The following is a 21,052-nucleotide window of genomic DNA, read 5'->3' as shown; positions in this document are numbered from 1 at the left end:
GCAATTATGAGTAAAGCTGCTATAAACACCTGTGTGTAGGTTTTTGTGTGGACATAAGCTTTCAACTCTTTTGGGTAAATACCAAAGAGCACGACTGTGGAATTGTGTGGTATGAGTATGTTTAGTTTTGTAAGAAAGTTCCAAACTGTCTTCCAAACGGGCTGCACCATTTTACATTGCCACCAACAATGAAGAAGAATTTCCGTTGTTCCACCTCCTCGCTGGCGTTTGGTGTTGTCAGTATTCCGGATTTTGGCCATTCCAATAGGTGTGTCGCGGTATCTCATTGTTTTAATTTGCATTTCCCTGATGACATATGATGGGGAACAATTTTTCATATGCTTATTTGCCATCTGTATATCTTCTTTGGTGAGGTGTCAAAGTCCTTGGCCCATTTTTTAACTGGGTTGTTTTCTTATGGTTGAGTTTTAAGAGTTCTTTATATTCTGGATAAATCTTTTATCAGATGTGACTTTTGTAAATATTTTCTCCTAGTTTGTAGCTTATGTTCTCATTCTTCTGACATAGTCTTTCACAGAAGTTTTTAATTTTATTGAAGCCCAGCTTATCAGTTTTTTTCTCTCATGGATCATGTCTTTGGTGTTTTATCTAAAAAGTCATCACCATACCAAGGTCATCTAGATTTTTTTCGTATGTTATCTTCTAGGACTTTTATAGTTTTGTGTTTTACATTTAGGTCTGTGACCCAATTTTTTTTCTTATATCTTTATTGGAGTAGAATTGCTTTACCATGTTGTGTCAGTTTCTGCTGTACAACAAAGTGAATCAGCTAAATGTATACATATAGCCCCATATCTCCTCCCTCCCACCCTCCCTATCCCACCCCTCTAGGTTGTCACAAAGCATCGAGCTGATCTCCCTGTGCTATGTATGCAGCAGCTTCCCACTAGCCATCCATTTTATCTTTGGTAGTGTACATATGTCAATGCTACTCTCTCACTTCGTCCCAGCTTCCCCTTCTCCCTGTGACCCATTCTGAGTTAATTTTTGTGAAGGGTGTAAGGTCTGTATTTAGATTCCTTTTTTTTTTTTGCACGTGGATGTCCAGTTGTTCCAGCATCATTTGTTGAAAAGATTATCTTTTTTCCATTGTCTTGCCTTTGCTCCTTCCTCAGAGATCAGATGACTGTATTTACGGATGTCTATTTCTGGGCTCTCTATTCTGTTCCATTGATCTGTTTGTCTGTTCTTGCCCCAATACTGCACTATCTCTCGATTACTGAAGCTTTATTTGAAGTCGGGTAGCATCAGTCCTCCAACTTTATTCTTCTCCTTCAATACTGTGTTGGCTATTCTGGGTCTTTTGCTCTCTCTGTAAACCTTAGAATCAGTTTGTCAATATCCGCAAAATAACTTGCTGAGATTTTGATAGGAATTGCATTGAATCTATAGGTGACGTCTTAATGATATCGAGTTTTCTTGTCCATGAACATGGAATATTTCTCCATTTAGTTCTTCTTTGATTTCCTTCATTAGAGCATTCTTCATTTCTGTTACATTGTTGTTGATCTCTAGCACTTCTTTTTGGTTCTTTCTTTGGATTTCCAGCTCTGCTTACATTGCGTGCTGCCTACTTTTTCTGTTAGCGCTCTTAGCATATGAATCATAGTTGTTTTAAGCTCCTGGCCTGATAACTCCAACATCCCTGCCATTCCTGATGCTTGCTCTTTCTCTTCAAATTGTGTTTTTTGCTGTTTGGCACGCCTTGGAATTTTTCTTTTTATTGGATGAAAGAAGCTGCTGTAAATAAGCCTTTAGTAATGTGGTGGTGTGGGGTGCATTCTCCAGCCTGTGTTGAGGGCTCGGCCTTTTCGTGAGCTTGTGCCTCTGGGCTGTGGTTTCTCAGTTTCTTTTTTCTCCCCTCTTGGGTGGGACAGAATTTCTAGAATGGGGTGGAGTTGGGTATTTCCCTTCCCCAGGTCAGTTAGGCTCTGATAAAACCCCAGCAGATTAGGCACTGGTTAACTAGTCTACCCCCAAGACAGGCCTTGTTAAGAAGAATGGTTCCTTTTCCACTCCCCCTGCAGGAAGCAGAAGGAGATTTTTTGTTTTTTTTTTAGATATTCGCTGTGGGAACCTTGTTAAACTCCTGGTGGTAAAGCTCACAATATTGTGGGGATCCCCCTATGACTGGATCCCCCTGCACCTTTCAACACTCAGAGTTGCCCACACCGAGCCTCCAGCAATTCATCAATGACAGCTCTGGTTTTCCTACACTGGCACTGGCTTCCACAGCAGTTCCTGCTTCTAAGTCTCCGCTCAGGTAAGAGGGGACTCCCTGCATTCAAGCTTGTGTCTCCAAGCTTGGGGGCAGCGGTTTGCCCTGTGGCCTCACCTCTTTTACGAATACTGAAGAGTTGTTGATTTTTCACTCTGTTCAGCTTTTTACTCGTTAGGATGAAGCAGTGACTTCCAAGTTCCTTACACATGGAACCAGAAATGGGAAATCCCTTTCTTTTATTTTTTTTAAACAGCTTTATTGAGATATAATTCCCATACCATAAAATTCACCTGTTTAAAATGTATAATTCAAGGTTTTTAGTTCATTCACAGAATTGTGCAACTATCCACCACAATCAATTTTAGAACATTTCAAAAAGAAATCCTATACCGTAAACAGTCACTCTGCATTTCCCCTCCTTCCAGCTCCTGGCAACCACTAATCTACTTTCTGTCTCTATGAATTTGCCTGTTCTGGACATTTCATCAAGATGGATCATATAATACATAGCCTTCTGTGTCTGGCTTTTTTCAAGGTTCATCCATGTTATATAGCATGTATCAGTGTTTCACTTCTTTTTGTGGTTGAATAATATTCCAGTGTATGGGCGGGCCATGTTTTATCTGTTCGTTAGTTGATGGACATTTGGGTAGTTTCCACTTTTTGGCTATTATGAATAATGCTGCTGTGAACATTTGTGTACAAGTTTTTGTGTGGCCATATGTTTCAACTCTTTGGGATACATGCCTAGGAGTGGAATTGCCGGGTCACATGGTAACTCTATGTTTAACTTTTTGAGGAACTGCCGGACTGTTTTACAAGGTGACTTCACCATTTAAAAATCCCACCAGCGATGTATAACAGGTTCAGTTTTCCCACATCTTTTATTATCTGCCTTCTTTGATCACAGTCATTCTAATGGCTCGTCCTAGGGGTATCTCACTGTGATTTTGATTTGCATTTCCTTAGCGACGAATGTTTTCATGTGCCTATCGGCCATCTGTATATCTTCTTTGCAGAAATGTCTACTTAGATCCTTTGCCTGTTTTTTTTTTTTGGTATGTATGTATGTATGTATGTATGTATGTATGTATGTATTTATTTATTTATTTATGGCTGTGTTGGGTCTTCGTTTCTGTGCGAGGGCTTTCTCTAGTTGCGGCAAGCGGGGGCCACTGTTCATCGCGGTGCGCGGGCCTCTATCGCGGCCTCTCTTGTTGCAGAGCACAGGCTCCAGACGCACAGGCTCAGTAGTTGTGGCTCACGGGCCTAGTTGCTCCGCGGCATGTGGGATCTTCCCAGACCAGGGCTCGAACCCGTGTCCCCTGCATTGGCAGGCAGATTCTCAACCACTGCGCCACCAGGGAAGCCCCCTTTGCCTGTTTTTAATAGGGTATTTAACTTTTTATTATAGTGTTGTAAAAATTCTTTCTATATTCTAGATGCAAGTCCCAATGTGCTTTCTCAAATGGAAGGAAAAGTTTCAAAACTTCTGCTTTATGTTCTGAAGGATTCTATGAGGCTGACTTATTCTTTTCTCTGCTTTCTTGTTTCTCACACCAAAGGGCAGCTTCTTTACAATTTTAACTCAGTATGAATGACACTATTTTTGGAGCACTACCACCGCTTCTGTTTGAAATTTTGAACTAATAGCATTAACACTCCAGAACTGTCCCACACACTACCCAAAAAACACAACTACCCTACCATCTTCTTCTAAGAGAAAAGATAGTTTCTTCCATAAAAATAGTCAAGTTCAGATAATTTTAAACTTTTATAAAGTACACACATCATCTGGGGATCTAGCTAATCATCTGTGGTGGCTTTAAAATGTCCACAAATTCTTTGGCACTCTTTCTTTCAAAAGGGACTTTACCCCTCACCCCTTGAGTATGGGCTGAATTATATGATGCATTTCTAATGAACAGAAGTAGGGTCGTGTCACTTCTAAGATTAGGGGACACTGTGGCTTCCTCCTTGCTCTCTCTCGCTCTGGTCACGAGGACACTTGAGCAGCCCAGCAGAGAGGTCCACGTAGTGAGGAACTGAAACCTCCTGCCAACAGCCATGTTGAGCATGCCATCTTGGAAGCAGTCCCTCTGGCTCCAGTCAAGCCATCAAATGACTGCGGCCCCTGACAACATCCAGACTGCAACTCACGAGAGACCCAGAGGCAGAGCCACCCAGCTGAGCCACTCCCACCTTCCCGGCCACAGAAAATGAGAGATAACAAATGTTGGTTGTCTTAAGCCACTACGTCTCGAGGTAATTTGTTATGCAATAGATAACTAATACGACACCTAAAAAAATAAAACTGAAGAGTAAATGTATTTCTGAGCACAGTACCGAGAGCCCTATTCTAAGAATATCTACAAAACATATTAAAAATTGCATTCTCTCTGTGAAGTAGCCTAAATCTAATCCACAGGGACAATTTTTAAAATGTTACCCTAAAAGCAGGGGTTCTTTGTAGATTGTTTGGGAGTCTGAGAACTCCCTAAAGCCATTTGCAAGATTCTGTCTGCAGGAGTGTCTTTTTTCACGGAAGGGAAACCACATGTTTATAAGATTTTCAAGAGTTTTGTGACTCCAAAAAACTAATAACCACTTTCTTAAGGCATGACAGATGCTATCTTAAATCCTGGCAAGTTTCTATAATCAGGATAAAACTGCCCAAGTGTGACACCGTGCCTGGGGACACAGAAATCTTTTCAAGGAGGATTTATTGGGACTTGAGTGAGCTTACCAAGCGGGAAAAGCCTTTGCCACACCTGGGGCATTTGTAAACAGTCGGGACGAAAGTTGTATCGTGGTATTTCTTGAAGTGCACGTTTAGAAGTTGTTTCTGTCGGAAACATCTATTGCAGGAGGGGCAGGCAAACGGCTTCTCTCCAGTGTGGGTACGTATGTGAACTGTCATATGACGTTCCTAGAAGGGAAGGAAAACAAATGGCTGAGCTACTGACAGGAATTTTTTAGCATCAGACGTTATTTATTGTATACCTTTTTTTTTTCCTCCCCAAAGATGTGTGCATTTTTAAGAAAAAACAAAGCAAATGCATTCTTGACACAGCACTACCGTGGAAGTAGCGCGGTCTGGCCTCTGGGAAACAAGCTTACACAGTCCCTGCCATCAGGTTACCAAGTTCTCACGATTAATCCCAGCTGGTCCCACAGTCCCAGGGGGGATGCAGTAGAACATACCTTGGGGAGTGAAACCGTAATCAATTTCCCCTCCAAAACAGCTTATGTATTTGCAGCCCTACTTCTATAATTATTTGCCATGACCTGAGTTTACAAAGGGCAGATGGAACCTGCAACCTTGAAAATCTATTGTCTGAAGGACATTAAGCATCTAAACATTTTCCCGGCTACTTCCTGATAGTGTTACAAATCTTCATATCGATTTAAAAGCATAGTGGGGGACTTCCCCGGTGGCACAGTGGTTAAGAATCCACCTGCCAACGCAGGGGACACGGGTTCGAGCCCTGGTCCGGGAGGATCCCACATGCCTCGGAGCAACTAAGCCCGTGCGCCACAACTACTGAGCCTGCGCTCTGGATCCCACGAGGCACAACTACTGAGCCCATGTGCCACAACTACTGAAGCCCGCATGCCTAGAGCCCGTGCTCCGCAACAAGAGAAGCCACCGCAATGAGAAGCCCACACACTGCAACAAAGAGTAGGCCCCGCTCACTGCAACTAGAGGAAGCTCATGCGCAGCAATGAAGACCCAATGCAGCCAAAAATAAATAAATAAATAAATTTAATAAATTCCTTTTTTTTTTTAAAAAAAAGCATTTGGGTGAAAATAATTGTTCTTGGCAAAGAAATCGCCAAAAATTTTAACTAAGATTTATATGAGTAAATCATTTGGGGCATCAGGACAAGAATATAGAGAGAGCCAAGCGAAAGTACACATTTTATTTGTTTTACTTAAAATGGCATGATTATTCAGATGGAATATACGACCACTTCTGCATTACTGTTAATGCCTTAACTGATGGTCTTCCTTGCAATCTTTCTCTCATGAACATACACCTCCCCGCCACACACCTTTCAGCTCATCCCTCTCTCCCAGGTAAGCATCACCTGGTCTCCTGCTGGGAGTCATGGTCTAACCTGGGAGGGCTGCTCTCCAGGACCAAAGCGGCTCAGTGCACCCCGCAGTGCTCCGGCCTCATCCCTGGCCTCCAGGTACCCCTGTCTGCTCTCTGCTCCCCAAATACCTGGGGCTCTATCCTCCCTGGAACCACCTCCCAAGTCTCATCCATCTTCCAGGAAGCTCTCTTAGTTCATTTAAACAAATTTGAGCCTGAGGCATCCGAACAGTCTAATGCTCAAAATCTACGAGAAAAACTCACTCTCCTTTATTCAAAGCATATACTATTTCTAGCCCACACTCTGAAACACAATAAGAACTGACCTCCACCTTTGGTGACCAATGGCAAAATATTCACAGTAGCACACAATGCTTCAAAACCGCTGTTCAGTTCTTCAACTTTTGGTCTTAGGACCCATTATACTCATAAAAAATCATGGACAACTCCAAGGAGCTTTTGTTTATGGGGATGATATCTATTAATATTGACTGCATTAGAAATCAATTGAGAAATTAAAAATATAAAAAATATTTATCAATTCATTTAAAAATAACAACAAATCAACTATGTTAACGTACTTCTGTAAATGTCTACTATCTATTTTTTTAAAACGAATGTCTCGCCTCATATGTAAGATTGCATTATTTGGGACATACTTATATACAAAAGTATTTGTTGTTTACCTGAAATTCAAATTTAACTGGTCATTATCTATTTTTATTTCTAAGTCTGGCAACCTTATTCAAAGGAAATAGTTTCTGCCTTCGGTCTGCAGGGGTGTGTTATTGTGGCTGAAATAGATGAAGAACATCTGCTCTCCCAGATATGTAGTTGGGAAAGGGAGCAGAATTTTTATAGTCTTTTTCAAATAATTGTGGCTATTCTCCTCTATTACACCAAAATTCAACAAGTGGTAATTTCTTAAAAGTTGGTTAAAATGTGGGGCCTAAAACCACACCAATGAACTTTTTGTACTTTGTTACGTTAAAATGTGTTGATCTTTTTATACTTTGAATGGATCTTTTACCCATGCATGATTTTGTAAATAACAGATGGGTCATTTGGAAAACATCAGCTTACTGAGTTATAAAGAGCTTCTAGGTGTTGAATATATACTATTAAAAATGCTTTCTTAAAATCACTTCAATCTCATTTGCAAAGTCTTAAGTATTAGAAAGCTGCCAGGTTCACACTGATGGATATAAGTTTTCCAAAATTCTAATTCTAATTTCCTCTTGAAAGTGGAAATTGCTTTCTTGGCAACCCATTTTCCCTGACATGGCAGGATCACTTCATTTGCTTTCAAGAGAACGTCTACCAAATACCCAATAATGGAATAAGCAGAGTTTGTCATCTGTTCTTTCAAGAAAAAATAGTGATTCATGAAAAAGTGGCTAGTTGAGCTGGCAACTCAAAAGTCCCACAGATGCCTCCTCCAGATGACCGCTGTGCTTTGGAGGACAGCAGAGGTGCTTTATGCCAACTTTGTAGTTCATCGTGCAGACTATTAAAAAGAGCATTCAGGGTCAAGATGGAATAAAGTGAATATAACTTTCACTGCTTTGTCAAGGACATTCTCAAGTAAACTGCCCTTTCTTTTTGCTGCCAGTGCACGAAGAACAAGAACACAGTGGTCCTGCTTGGTGTGGCCGCACTGACTCACATTAAAGCAGCTCCACTGTATTTGCACCATCAGTGCCAATGTCACCTAGTGAAAAGGGCAAATAATGTGTTGGCATTACAACTAGTTAATAACAGTGATTTTGATCTTATGATCCTGATTGGTTTCAGGGACCTCTAGGGGTCTGTGAACCACACTTTAAGAACGGTTGCTTTCAACTCTGGGCTCCTCCCCAAAGTGCCTGAAACACAGTACCTGCTTGCAGGCGTAGCTGCAGTATTCACACTTGAACCTCTTCTCGTTTTTGTGAGTTTTGTGGTGCTGAAGGAGAGCATGGCGCTCGTGGAAGACAGCAGGACAGTAGTGGCACTTCATCTCTGCAGCTTTGTACGTATGCAGGTTGCGCAAATGGACACCTAAAAGAGTAACAGAGCATCACGTAGGAGAATAGGGTTACTTTCTGTGAGGCCGATTTCCCCCTACCCTCCAAATAGGGTTTCTCATCCTTGCTACTACAGGCAGACCTCGGAGATATTGCAGGTTCCGTTCCAGACCATCACAATAAAGCGAATAAAGCGAATCACATGGACTTCCTTGTTTCCCACTGCGTATAAAATTTATGTTTATGCTATACCGTAGTCTATTAAGTGTGCAGTAGCACTATGTCTAAAAAACAATGTAATACTTAAAAAATACTGCTAAAAAATGCTAATCGTCATCTGAGCCTTCAGCAAGTGATAATCTTTTTGCTGATGGAGGGTTTGAAATAATGCGAAATTTACCAAATGTGACACGGAGACAAGAAGTGAGCAAATGCTGTTGGGAAAATGGTGCCAATAGACTTGCCTGATGCAGGGTTGCTACAAACCTTCGATCTGTAAAAGATGTGGTATCTGAGAAGCACGAGAAAGCAAAGTGCAATAAAACGAGGTCTGCCTGTATTAACACTTGAAGCTGGCTAATGCCTTCCTGGGTGGGTGTCCTGGGCGTTGCAGGATGTTCAGCAGCATCCCTGGCCTCTACCCTCTAGTGCCAGTAGCATCCCTTCCTCCCCACTTGTGACAACCAAAGTGCCTCCAGACATTGCCAAGTGTCTCCTGGGAGGTAAAATCATTCTCAGCTAAAAAACTGCTGCTCTAAATGCACAGCGCACTGACATCTCATTTTAATATTCGTTCATATAGAGTTAAGCGTTACATAAGGTAGGGCATATTGGACCTAGCGTGTTCATTTAACAAAGCACTTGGAGGGCTTCCCTGGTGGCGCAGTGGTTAAGAATCCGCCTGCCAATGCAGGAGACATGGGTTCGAGCCCTGGTCTGGGAAGATCCCACATGCCACAGAGCAACTACGCCCGTGCGCCACAACTACTGAGCCTGCGCTCTAGAGCCTTCGAGCCACAGCTACTGAAGCCCGCGCGCCTAGAGCCCGAGCTCCACAACGAGAGAAGCCACCGCAATGAGAAGACCCCACGCAGCCATAAATAAATAAATAAATAAAACCAAAAAACAAAGCACTTGGAGAACCTTACGGTGTGGGTGGAATTTTAGGATAATGTTAAGATGGTTTTGGGGCTTCCCTGGTGGCGCAGTGGTTGAGAATCTGCCTGCCAATGCAGGGGACACGGGTTCGAGCCCTGGTCTTGGAGGATCCCACATGCCGCGGAGCAACTGGGCACGTGAGCCACAACTGCTGAGCCTGCGCGTCTGGAGCCTGTGCTCCGCAACAAGAGAGGCCGCGATAGTGAGAGGCCCGCGCACCGCGATGAAGAGTAGCCCCCGCTCGCCGCAACTAGAGAAAGCCCTCGCACAGAAAACGAAGACCCAACACAGCCATAAATAAATAAATTAAATTAAAAAAAAAAAGATGGTTTTACATAACAAAGATATAACTTCTGTATTTTAGCTTAAAATAAAAGCCCCGAAGTTCTGTTAGAGGCCAGTGCTCTGTTTTCTCCTACATCGTAATTGAGAGGCGCGCTCTAGGATAATTTCTGGTCAACTAAGTCTAAAGCGTGGTGGTTTTGTGTTAAGACGTCTCTGCAGGGCAGAGGTACACACCTCATATGTGCCGACTCAGTCATTTAAAGAGCTTGGTGTCTCAATATAGTGACAGGAAGGGAGACTTAGCTTGTATACAAAGCATCTTACGGGTATACTGAGGTATAGGGAGTGCGCCACCGACTTGGATGGGACATAACCTGCATTTCTTTGCTGTGGTGTCGAAAATGTCCTTTCTTGGCAACTGGCTCAAGACTCTTTTGCCCTACAGGGTCTCACTGGGCTGTGTTTTGCAACTGACAAAGGATTTGGACGCAAAGTTGTTAAGACTTCATTAAACACCTTTACCCTTTCAGAAATGTTTGCAAACGTTTGTGTCTCTCATCTCCAGAATTTCTCTGGGCAAACCAGGGACTCTATTTCTGCCGACATACTCTGAGTGTCACAGTGTCATGTGTTTTAGAAAGAAGAAAATGAGAGACCAGGAACCCTGAAACAAAGGAGAGGGGCTGGTTCACTCACCGTCACCTCCACCACCGCCCACGGCTAAGTAGGGCCGGTTTCCCCTGCGGGCGGGATACAATCCCAGCTCCCAATCTGGCACTCGGAGCTGCTCAAGGTGCCTCGTATTGTTAGGAGGGTTTACCTTGTCACAATACGGATTTCACGTCACGTGAAGCGGGCTCTTTTACTGAAGCAAGTTCCTTATGGGAAGAACCATGTCTTGCTTCTTGCCTTTGCACCCTCGGTTCCCAGAATTGTTTAGGGTCACGACAAGGGTTTAAGAAAAATTTGCTGAGTGTCACGGGAGAGATCATTTAATAGAGAGTCAGAATCTGCAATCAGGCCACCTCCTGGCACCTGGTCACGAGACTCTGGGGCAGTTCGCTTTTTGTCCCTTATCCGCTTTGTCATCTGTAAAAAAACAGGCCCAATATGGAATAAAATAATACCCGGGGAAGCCCTTTATGAGCTCAAATGCCCGTGAGAGCTCATCTGTGTACCTGGACCGGGCCTGGGCCAGACTCTGAAACTGCACTTATGCTATCTAGCCACAAGATGGCAGCACAGGACGTCTGGAAAAAAAAAAAAAAAAACAACCCAGGAGCAGCTCCTGAATCCCGCTGCCTCCTTGGAATCAGGCCCAGGGCTCCACAGGCTTCCCGAAGAGCCGGCCCACGGGGCAGCTAAAAGAAGTTCTCTACGCCAGACACTCACGCAGGTCACTCTTCCTTGCAGTGATGGTGGCACAGTGCGGGCACTGGTACTTGGGGACATTCTCGCTGTGCTTCTGCAGGACGTGTATCTTCATGGTCCCTCTCTGGGTGAAGCGTGCGTGGCAGATGTGGCATTCGTAGGGCCTCTCACCTGGGACACGGATGACAACAATGACCCTCCGCCGAGGGGCTTCACCTCGAAACCCCTGGTGCTCCCCAAAGGACACCTGGAGCTGAAAGCCTTTCTTTTCCCCCCAAGACTCCCTTTGCAACTCCTTTCTCATATGTTTAACCCCCAACTAGGGCCAGGTTCTTAAATCAAGCCCGGACAACGTGATGTCCAGCTGTGTGGACAGCAGCCCAGATGGGCGACTCTCCTAACATCTGGCGGCTACTCACAGCTCAAGACCCACACCTAGTTCCTACCCTTGGTGTAAAGGACCCAGAAGCACACATAACCATAGCCCTTATACAACAAAATATAAAGAGAGTGCTTTACGAAATCAGTACACCTTGTGTTTTGTTTTGCCTTAGAGTTGAAGGATGAATGAAGGCGCCGACTTTTAAAACCCTGGAAAACCTATGGGAGCAAATAGTTGACGGTGTTTACTCTTCACAGTGGGGTCACCACGGGGTATTTACGTGCTGTGTTTATGTGTTGTATTATGCTCCCTTAACGCTAAATAAATGCAAAGGCAACATCTCTGTGTCAAAACTTCGCTTTGACGTTCGAACTTTAATTCTGCACTGAAGATAACTTTGACAAGGTCACTTGTAAGAAGGAAACTACGCTTTACTTATTTGGCCTTAAGCGTGAGAAACTTTTACCGGAATGCGTCCTCATGTGCCGTTTCAGCTTGTAGGTGTCTTTGCCGGCGTAGCTACAGAGACAGCACTGAAAGGGGCGTTCGCCCGTGTGTGAACGGATGTGGCGCTTCAATTTACTTGCCTGATAAACAAATGAAAGATATTTATTGCAATAGAAACTTCCAACTTGTGGAGTCTTCAATAAACCAGCGTTATAAGAGACATCTAAACGAGTCCGATTTTAACAGCAGAGCCTATCTCACAGCCTGAAGAAAACATGGTAAAGCCACTGCTTTTTCTTTTCCGTGGTGGACGATGTACTGCATTTGACGTGTATGCATAAGACCCTCGGGCGATAATGAGCGGAGCTTCAGGAGACCCTCACCTTCAGCTTCACTTTACAAAGGAAAAACGGAAATCTAGCTGCTCAGTGGCATCCACAATTTTATTTTCATTTCTAAGGCAACGGCCTCTCAATAGCTGCAAAGTTTAGGTCATGCTGCAGAAGTGCAGAGGCCAGAAAATTTTTTGCTTGCATAAATAGAGAAACTTGAAAACATGAGCTCTTGAATGGACCGACATCTGTCGGAGGCACTTCACAGTTCCAACTTCTGTGGACTCTAAACGGCCCAGGGATGTTGGAACACCTTCCTTGCCATTAAGAATAGATTCTACGCGGGGACTTCCCTCGTGGCACAGGGGCTAAGAATCTGCCTGCTAATGCAGGGGACACGGGTCTGAGCCCTGGTCCGGGAAGATCCCACATGCCACGGAGCAACTAAGCCCGTGCGCCACAACTACTGAGCCTGCGCTCTAGAGCCCGCGAGCCACAGCTACTGAGCCCGTGTGCTGCAACTACTGAAGCCTGCACGCCTAGAGCCCGTGCTCTGCAACAAGGGAAGCCACCGCAATGAGAAGCCCGCGCACCGCAACGAAGAGTAAGCCCCCGCTCGCGGCAACTAGAGAAAGTCCAGCACAGCAACGAAGACCCAATGCAGCCAAAAATAAACAAATAAATAAATTTATATATATAAAAAAAAGAATAGGTTCTACGCGGTAGCAGTTTGTAAGAACTTTTAAGTAGAAGAAAATACATTCAAATTTGATTAATTACATATCGTAGGCAATTAGTTAAAAGGCAAACATGCCCATTTTATCATGTTTTTGGCCTATTGTATTAACCTTCTAGGACTGTTCTTATTCTGTATTCACTTACTTCAGGCTCTTTTCTACCTTTAGCAGAAACAGAGGTAATGAACCATGCTTGGGCTACAGACGTGGGAAAGCCCTCAGCAGCCTGTCTGTGATCTTAGGAAGGCTCCACTTGGCCTGGTTCCCTAATGTGCGGCAAGTACCCAGAAGCCTAAAGAACATTCAAGAACAAAGGAAGACTCGGAATGGAAAACAAGATCCAAACCAAAAAATTTAGCTTAGATTTTTAGAAGAAAAAAAGATATCTTTGAGTGTATCAGAAAGCAAAACAAAAGGAATTTTTAAAATTGTAGCATGAGAGGTTTGATAAGCTGAGTCGTGTGCATGATCAAAGAAGGCTGTGTGTAAACCTTCTCTGGACAGCTTTGAAAGGTAGGAGGGGGAGGGAGGGGAGTTCAGAAGTTGGTGTACTCTGCACCCCAGCTTCACACATTCCTGCTGGCACATGTGTAAAGGGGTGGCGTCAGGGTCGGGGGCTTTGGCTACTCCCCCTTAGAACAGACCAGCATGCCAGGACTTGGAAAATGCAAAAAACAGGGGGATGGCAGAAACAGGGGGTGCATATGTTGAGGTCGACCCTGGAGAAGGGTCTCAGCGAACGTGGGAAATTTGTGCTGAGAACTGGCGGTACACCAACCAAAAGTCTATTCTAGGCTTAGGATTCTCAGATGGCTTTGCTCTTTGAAACCCTCATTTTGTGTTTTCACAGTACAGTTTCAACCTTTAACTCAGATGACAAATAATTTTTAAAAATAGTAATAGCAAAAAAAAAAAAAAATTTTTTTTTGGAATCAAATTCTGCCCTGTCTGTGAAATTTCCTAGTTGATGAAACACAGTTTCATCACTACTGTATTTAAACTTTAGCCATCCCCTTTAACTCAGTTCAATTCAAGTGTATTGTCCTTGCCCAACGGGGCTCAAAATCAGGACCCAGCATGCGCTCTGATAGATAGTGGAGTTCTTAAAGATTAACTGTACAAAAGTGACACTCAAAAGTAAATATACTGTGCTGTTGTTTCACTGAGGCTGTGCTAAATCTGCTGGAAGGTATAAATAAACCGATCTAGTTGAAATGAACATGACTTATAACTGAAGATTTAAAAAGTTGGCCTCTGTCATTAAGAGTGGAAATGGCCATGTTTAAATCTTTAAGCCCATTGCTTTGTATCGAATCAAGTGCCACTGAGGAAAGCTCAAAAATCTCAGCAAAAATTCAGATTGGATCTCTGTTCTGTTAGAGCAAATACACTTTGATTTTGTGGAATGAGTCCTACAAAGAATGCAAGGTAGGACTTTTTAACAAATATGAGAATTATTTCTCAAGGACCACAGATTATTTGTAATTTGTACAGCTCTACATACTGCTTTCACTAATCGGTAATCCAAGAAAAAAAGAAATCACATTTTAAAAATTAAATTTAGGAAACAGAATGAGTATTATTTCCTGCAGAGATGTTACAAGAGATTCTACTAGTAGTTTGACTTACATGACTTTTACAGCAGCTTCTTAATACGAAACTATGAAACTTTAAGAGTGAACTTACCTCTACGCTAGCATACTTGCACATGGAACATTTAAAGGGCTTCTCGTGAGTGTGTTTATAACGTCTGTGTCGGACAAGTTCTCCACTGGTGACAAATGCCATGTCACAATCACCACACTTGTAGGGCCTGGTTCCTGTAAAATCACATAGTTTATTCTTTTAAGCAAGATTTAACCACAATTTTCCTAGGGAATCATAACTTATAAATGACACTCAGTCTCAAAATGCTTTAAAAATTAAGAGGCTCTTTAAACCACAAATGCCCCGGATAGATATGAGAAAAATCTTTGGAACATCCAATGTTTTTAACTAAAATTGAAGAAAAGAGACAAAACTAAAGTCTAAAAAAATGCATTATTTTAATATACAAACAGATGGATTTGCATTCTTACCTAAGCCTCAACACACATCGTTCAAGGGAAACATCCCTCTCAGCTGTTTACCTGTATGGGTGTTGATATGATTCCGAAGGAGAGTAACAGTACGGAAAGCTTTCAGGCAAAGGTGACACATATGGGGCTTTTCATTGGTGTGAGTTTTCATATGACGATTCAAACTCGAAATTCTAGAAGAGGTGAACATGCAGATGTCACAGTGGAAGGTTTGTTTTACTTCTGCAGGAGGGAGAGACAACATTTATGTATTTGTAAAAACCTTTCTTTAGGTGTTCAAGTTCCACTTAAATACAAAGTAACTACACACATCCTTTTCTCATCTAATGTGGTAACCGAACAAAAGGTGCTCCATGCAAATGGTAAGCAAAAGAAAGCTGGGTGGCTATACTAATAGACAAAACAGACTTTGACAAAAATTGTTACAAGAGACAAATAAGAACATAACGCAATGATAAAAGAGTCAAACCATCATGAAGATATAACAATTATAAATATACGTGAACCTAATAACAGATCCCCAAAATACTTGAAGCAAAAACTGAAAGAATTGAAAGTAGGAAGAGATGCTTCAATAACAGTTGGAGACTTCAATGCCCCACTTTCAACAATGAAGAGAACTAGACAGAATATCATCAAGGAAACAGAAGACTTAAACAACATTATAAACCAACTGGACAGAAGAAACAGCTACCGAACACACACTCAACAACAGCAGAACGTACATTCTTCTCAGGTACACAGGGCACCTTCTTCAGGAAAGACCATATGGTAAATCAGAAAACAAGTGTCAATTAATTTTAAAAGACAGAAATAATTTGCCCTCTGACCATTATGGAATGAAGTCAGAAATCAATAAAAGAAGGAAATTTGGAAAATTCACAAATATATAGAAGTTAAACAACACACTCCTAAAGGACCAATGGGTCAAAGAAGAAATCACAAAGAAACTGTAAAATACTTTGAGATGAATAAAAGTGAAAACATGGCATACAGGATATGCCAAACAAGCTTACAGGATATAGCAAAAGTGCTCAGAAGGAAACTTTTAATTGTAAACACTTACATTAAAAAAGAAAAAATATTTCAGATCAATAACCTAACTTTACATCTTAAGGAACTAGAAAAATAAGAGAAGTCTAAACCCAAAGCTAGCAGAAGGAAGAAATAATAAGGATTAGAGTGAAGATAAATGAGATAGAAAATAAGAAAACAGCAGAGAGGACCAATGAAACTGAAAGTTGGTTCTTTTAAAAGATCAACATCGACACTTTCTCTAGACTGGTAACCAAAAAGAAAGATAAGTCAAATAACTAAAATCGGGAAGCAAAGTGTACTACTATTTCTGTACTACCAACCGTACAGAAGTAAAAAGGACTATAATACACAAATGTGTGCCAATAAACTAGAAAACCTAGACAAAATGGAAAATTCCTAGAAACACACAAACTACCAAAACTGACTCAAGAAGAAATAGAAAATCCAAATAGCCCTACAATCAATAAAGAGATTGAGTCATTAATCAAAAAACATTCAATAAAGAAACCCCCAGGGCCAGAGGGCATCATTGGAGAATACTACCAGACTTAAAGAATTAACATCAATCTAAAACTCTTAAAAAACATCTAAATTCTAACATCTAAAACTCTTAAAAAAAAAAAAAAAAGGAGAAGAGTAGGAAACACTTCCCAACTCATTTCATGAGGCCAGTATTACTCTGATACTGAAAAAAAAGACACCAAAACAAAACTATAGACCAATATCCCTTATGAATACCGATGCAAAAATTTTCAACATACTAGCAAACCAAATCCAGTAGCATATTTAAAAGATTGTGCACCTTGGCCACGTGGAATTTGTCACAGTAATGGAAGAGAGGTTGAACAGATGGAAATCAATGTAATACACCAAACTGACAAAAGAAAGGGAGAAAAAAACCTACGTGATCATCTCAATAGGTACAGAAAAAGCACTTCACAAATTCCAACACCCTTTCATGATGAAACACTCAACAAACTTGGAATAGAAGGTTTTGGGGTTGAGTTGTGTTCCCCGAAAAGATACGTTGCAGTTCTAATGGCAAATATCTATGATGTGACCCTACTTGCACATAGGGTCTTTGAAGACAATTTCAGATGATCATACTGGACTAGGACGGGTCCTAATCCAATATGACTGGTATCCTTATAAGAAGAGAACAGAGACACACGGAGAACTTTATGTGACAACAGAGGCAGAGACTTGGAGGGATGCATCTACAAGCCAAGGATGCCGTGGCTGCTGCATCACCAGAAGCTAAGAGAAAGGCATGGAGCCTTTAGAGCCTTCCAACAGAGCATGGCTGTATCAACACTGTGATTTCAGACTTCCAGCTTCCAGAACTGTGACAGAATACGTTTATGTTGTTTTATGCCACCCAGTTTGTGGCATTTTGTTATGGCAGCCCTGGGAAGCTAATACAGGCACCAATTTAAAAATGGGCAAAGGATTTGAATAGACGTTTTCGAAGAAGGCACACCAACAGCCAATAACACATGAAAAGATACTCAACATCATTAGTCATTAGGGAAATGCAAATGAAAACCATAATGGGATATCCCTTCACACTCACTAGGATGGCTGTAATTTTTTAAAATGGAAAATAGTGAGAATGTGGAGAAAGTGGAACCCTCCTACATTGCTGGTGGGAATGTAAATTGGTGCAGCTGCAGCTCCTCAAATAGTGAAACATAGAGTATCCAGCAATTCCACTCCTAGGTATACACCCAAAAGAACTGAAAACAGGTGTGCAAACAAAAACTTGTCCATGAATATTCATAGCAGCACCATGGACAACAGCTAAAAGGTAAAAACAGCCTAAATGTGGATCAACAGATCACTGGATAAACAGAATATGGTGTGTATCCATACAAAGGAATGTTATTCAGGGGTGAAGGAATGAAGTACCGACACATGCTACGACGTGGATGAGCCTTGAAAACGTTATGGTAAGTGAAGGAATCCAGACACAAAAGGCCACGTGTTACCTGGGTATGATTCCATTTAAATGAAATGCCCAGAAGTGACTGTTTAATGGGTACACTTTTCTTTTTAGGGTGATAAAAATATTCTGGAATTAGACAGTGGTGACACTTGCACAGAATTGTGAATATATTAAAAACCTGAAAATGAGCTAGCAGCTGGGAATTTGGGGGTACAATCTCTTGATTTAAATATATGAGAAACTAATATATAGCAAAGGTTACGAACGCAACCAGCTACTGAAGCCAGAGGCAATCAGCCTAAATGAATAACGTTCACCACACGTAAGAAGAAGGGACCGTGGTGGCAGTGTGGCTTTCTAAACTGAGTCTCTTTCTGACCCCGACTAGCTGTTGCTAGAAGGAGGAAACAGCCGAGGGTGGCCAGATATGACTTTTTATAAATGAGCTAAAAGTTGAGACTTCAAGGGTGAACTCTCTTGATTTAAATAAGGGAGAAACTAATACTTTTTAAAAAGCTGAACAAATAATTTTCGAGGGTCAGAGTCATCCTCTTTCCTGGCCTCACCTAAACATCCCCTCCCCTTAAAAGGCGCCTCTGCTGCCCTCTGGGCATCACTCCTTCCTTCTCCAGGGCCTGAAGCACTTGCTCTGGTCTCTGTCAGACCCCCCTAACCCCCTGGGGCTGCAAACTAGGGAGTAGATGGGGCCCAAACTTCTATTTATGTGCACGGCCCTTTTCGGGAGCCTCTGTACTATGCTTTCAAAACATTTGCGCACAAGATGCAAAACTCTTTTGGATTTGATTCACAATACAGAATGTTAGTTCAAAATTTCTCCCATTTCCTGACATTCTGAAAGCGACTAAGGCAACCACTTCAAACTTCAACTGCCATCCCCTTCCCCTAAAGAGAATCAGCAGCCCTGCTGTTTGAAGAGTCTCTTACAAATGAACTGGCCTACCCTTTGTCTTCTTTCGACTTTTTGTAGCGTTGGCAACGTGTGCTTCACCCAGCGCAGGTTTCTCAATATTTAAGGTTGAAATTGTCAAAACAATTTCATCTCCTGGTCTCGCTTCCACAAGAAAAAACTGCCCTTCTGTTTCTTCACTGAATCCACCTTCAGCCAGCAGCTGTTCCTCTTCCTGACCTTTCTCAAGCTAATACACAAAAACAAGTATTCAAACAAGTACAGTACTATGAATTACAGCCTGATTCAACTCTTTGCTTTGATGAAACCATAGAATCCATAGAGAAAAACACACATTAAAGAAGCACAGAAGATTGTCCATTGCAACCAAAATGCTTAAACTGTCATTACTAAGCATCAAGGGTTTTGGTGGTGAAACAGAATACAACTTAAAAACTCGATGCATCTCATCGTATTCTAATGAGTGTAACTTTTTAAACTCTTAAAAAACAACATGAGGTCCCCCAAGATTTTCCTGGGAAATATTTTTACTGTATTTAATTTTAAATTGCCAATTTTAAACTGCTTGTCCATACATAATACTGCATGAAGGGCAACTCTAAAAAATAGTTTTCTGGCTTCCTCCCCCGCCCCCCATTTTATTAAAACCAGTCGTACCTTTATAGATCCAGAGCTTTCTGCCAGGCTCACTGCACACTTACTGTCGTCACTGGCCCCGGTCACATTCTCCTCCAGAACATGAAACTGCATCACCTCCACCTCCTGCAGCGTGTACACCTCCTCCTGGATGCTAATGGTGACACACTGGTGCAGGCTCTGCTGGGACCCCTCCCCAAGCCACACCAGTGACTGCAGCCCACTACCAGCCTGCTGCACCACCACCGGCACCTCTCCCTGGTGCTGTGGTGCCAGGTCCTGCAGCTCCGCCTCTTCGGAGGTCAAGTGTGCCGTCTGCAGGGTCAGGACGTGCTTCTCGCCCTCCTCCGGGATGGCCAGCACCAGCTCCAGCTCGCCCCCCGGGATCTTGGCCTGCAGGGCCCCGTGGGTGCTCTCGGCCTCTAACTCTTCGGAGCTTGGGTGTTCCCTCACTCTGCACACCCCGTCTTCTCCCTCCTCCAGGGCTTTTTCTGTTATCAACACTCCTTCTTTGATTTTGGTGAACTGCTCCGGAGGGACAGAGATCTCGGTCCCTGCCATTGTGACTTGGGCTGTCAGAGAAAGAAGCAAGCCGTGTGGGCACAGTGGGTTCGGCCTAGCAGGCTTTGGGGCTGATCAAGGCCTGACAAGTTTCCAGCCCCAAAAGGCTTTGGGGCTCACACGGCTCAGGACTAAGTTAACTCAGCCTAGGCCTAGAAGGGGCTGGACTAAGTAGGATTGAGGCTAAAGCAGGTGTTTGTCCAGAAGATTCTAGAACCAACAGATTTGGGCCTGGGCAGGCTTTCAACAAATGCACATTCCAGGCCTGGAATGCTTGACCCTGGGCAGGCTTCCAGCAAATGCGCATTCTAGGCCTAGAAGGGAGGCCTGGACAAGCGTCCCACCAGGGCACAATTCCAGATTCGGCAGCCTTTCAGCCACGGAGGCTTTTGGCCTCGAGCCTCTACCCACGCAGCCTTGGCCCTGCAGACCTCAGGTCTAGCATGCGCCCCTCCTGGTCTGGGGCACCTCCCCCCTCCTGGCTCCACCCTGGCCAGCCCCCTCCTCGGCACCCACCAGAACCTTTCCTGCCCACGCCCACGCGGGGCAGCTCCGGCTCTGGAGGAGGCTGGAGTCTGGCTCCCGGGGGCGGCCCCTTACCCGGGAGGCGTGGCTTCGGCGCCCGGGCGCCCAGTCCCGGTGGGCTCCACCTCGTGCCGCGTGCTGCACCTCGTGCCGCGTGCTGCAGGCCACCGCCCGCCGCCGCCAGCCAGCTGCCTGGGCTCGAGGGTCAAGAATGGCAGTACGCAGGCGCAGGGTGGGAAAGTGGGGCGGCGTGCAAGGGGCGGCGTGCAAGGGGCGGGGCC

General features: G+C 43.3%; 1 protein-coding gene across 2 annotated transcripts in view; it reads right to left on the bottom strand.

Annotated features, from left to right (window-relative positions):
- Nucleotides 1-20,246, bottom strand: part of CTCFL (CCCTC-binding factor like) — a 28,957-nt gene extending 8,711 nt beyond the window's left edge. Inside the window, exons 1-9 of one of the 2 annotated variants that reach the window (XM_061208655.1) lie at nt 19,932-20,246; nt 19,707-19,832; nt 19,083-19,278; nt 15,190-15,360; nt 14,747-14,880; nt 12,011-12,131; nt 11,184-11,333; nt 8,222-8,382; nt 4,989-5,171 (exon numbers count right to left, since the gene is read on the bottom strand). In XM_061208655.1, the coding sequence (XP_061064638.1) occupies nt 4,989-5,171; nt 8,222-8,382; nt 11,184-11,333; nt 12,011-12,131; nt 14,747-14,880; nt 15,190-15,360; nt 19,083-19,278; nt 19,707-19,832; nt 19,932-20,246 (1,557 nt within the window). Of the gene's footprint in view, nt 1-4,988; nt 5,172-8,221; nt 8,383-11,183; nt 11,334-12,010; nt 12,132-14,746; nt 14,881-15,189; nt 15,361-19,082; nt 19,279-19,706 lie in introns of both variants that reach the window. The other variant, XM_061208654.1, reaches the window with a different exon arrangement.
- Nucleotides 20,247-21,052: the final 806 nt, after the last annotated feature.

The sequence above is a fragment of the Eubalaena glacialis genome, chromosome 13 (assembly GCF_028564815.1).
Source record: "Eubalaena glacialis isolate mEubGla1 chromosome 13, mEubGla1.1.hap2.+ XY, whole genome shotgun sequence".
In the NCBI taxonomy this organism is placed as follows: domain Eukaryota; kingdom Metazoa; phylum Chordata; class Mammalia; order Artiodactyla; family Balaenidae; genus Eubalaena; species Eubalaena glacialis.
This window is presented reverse-complemented; position numbering and strand designations above follow the sequence as displayed.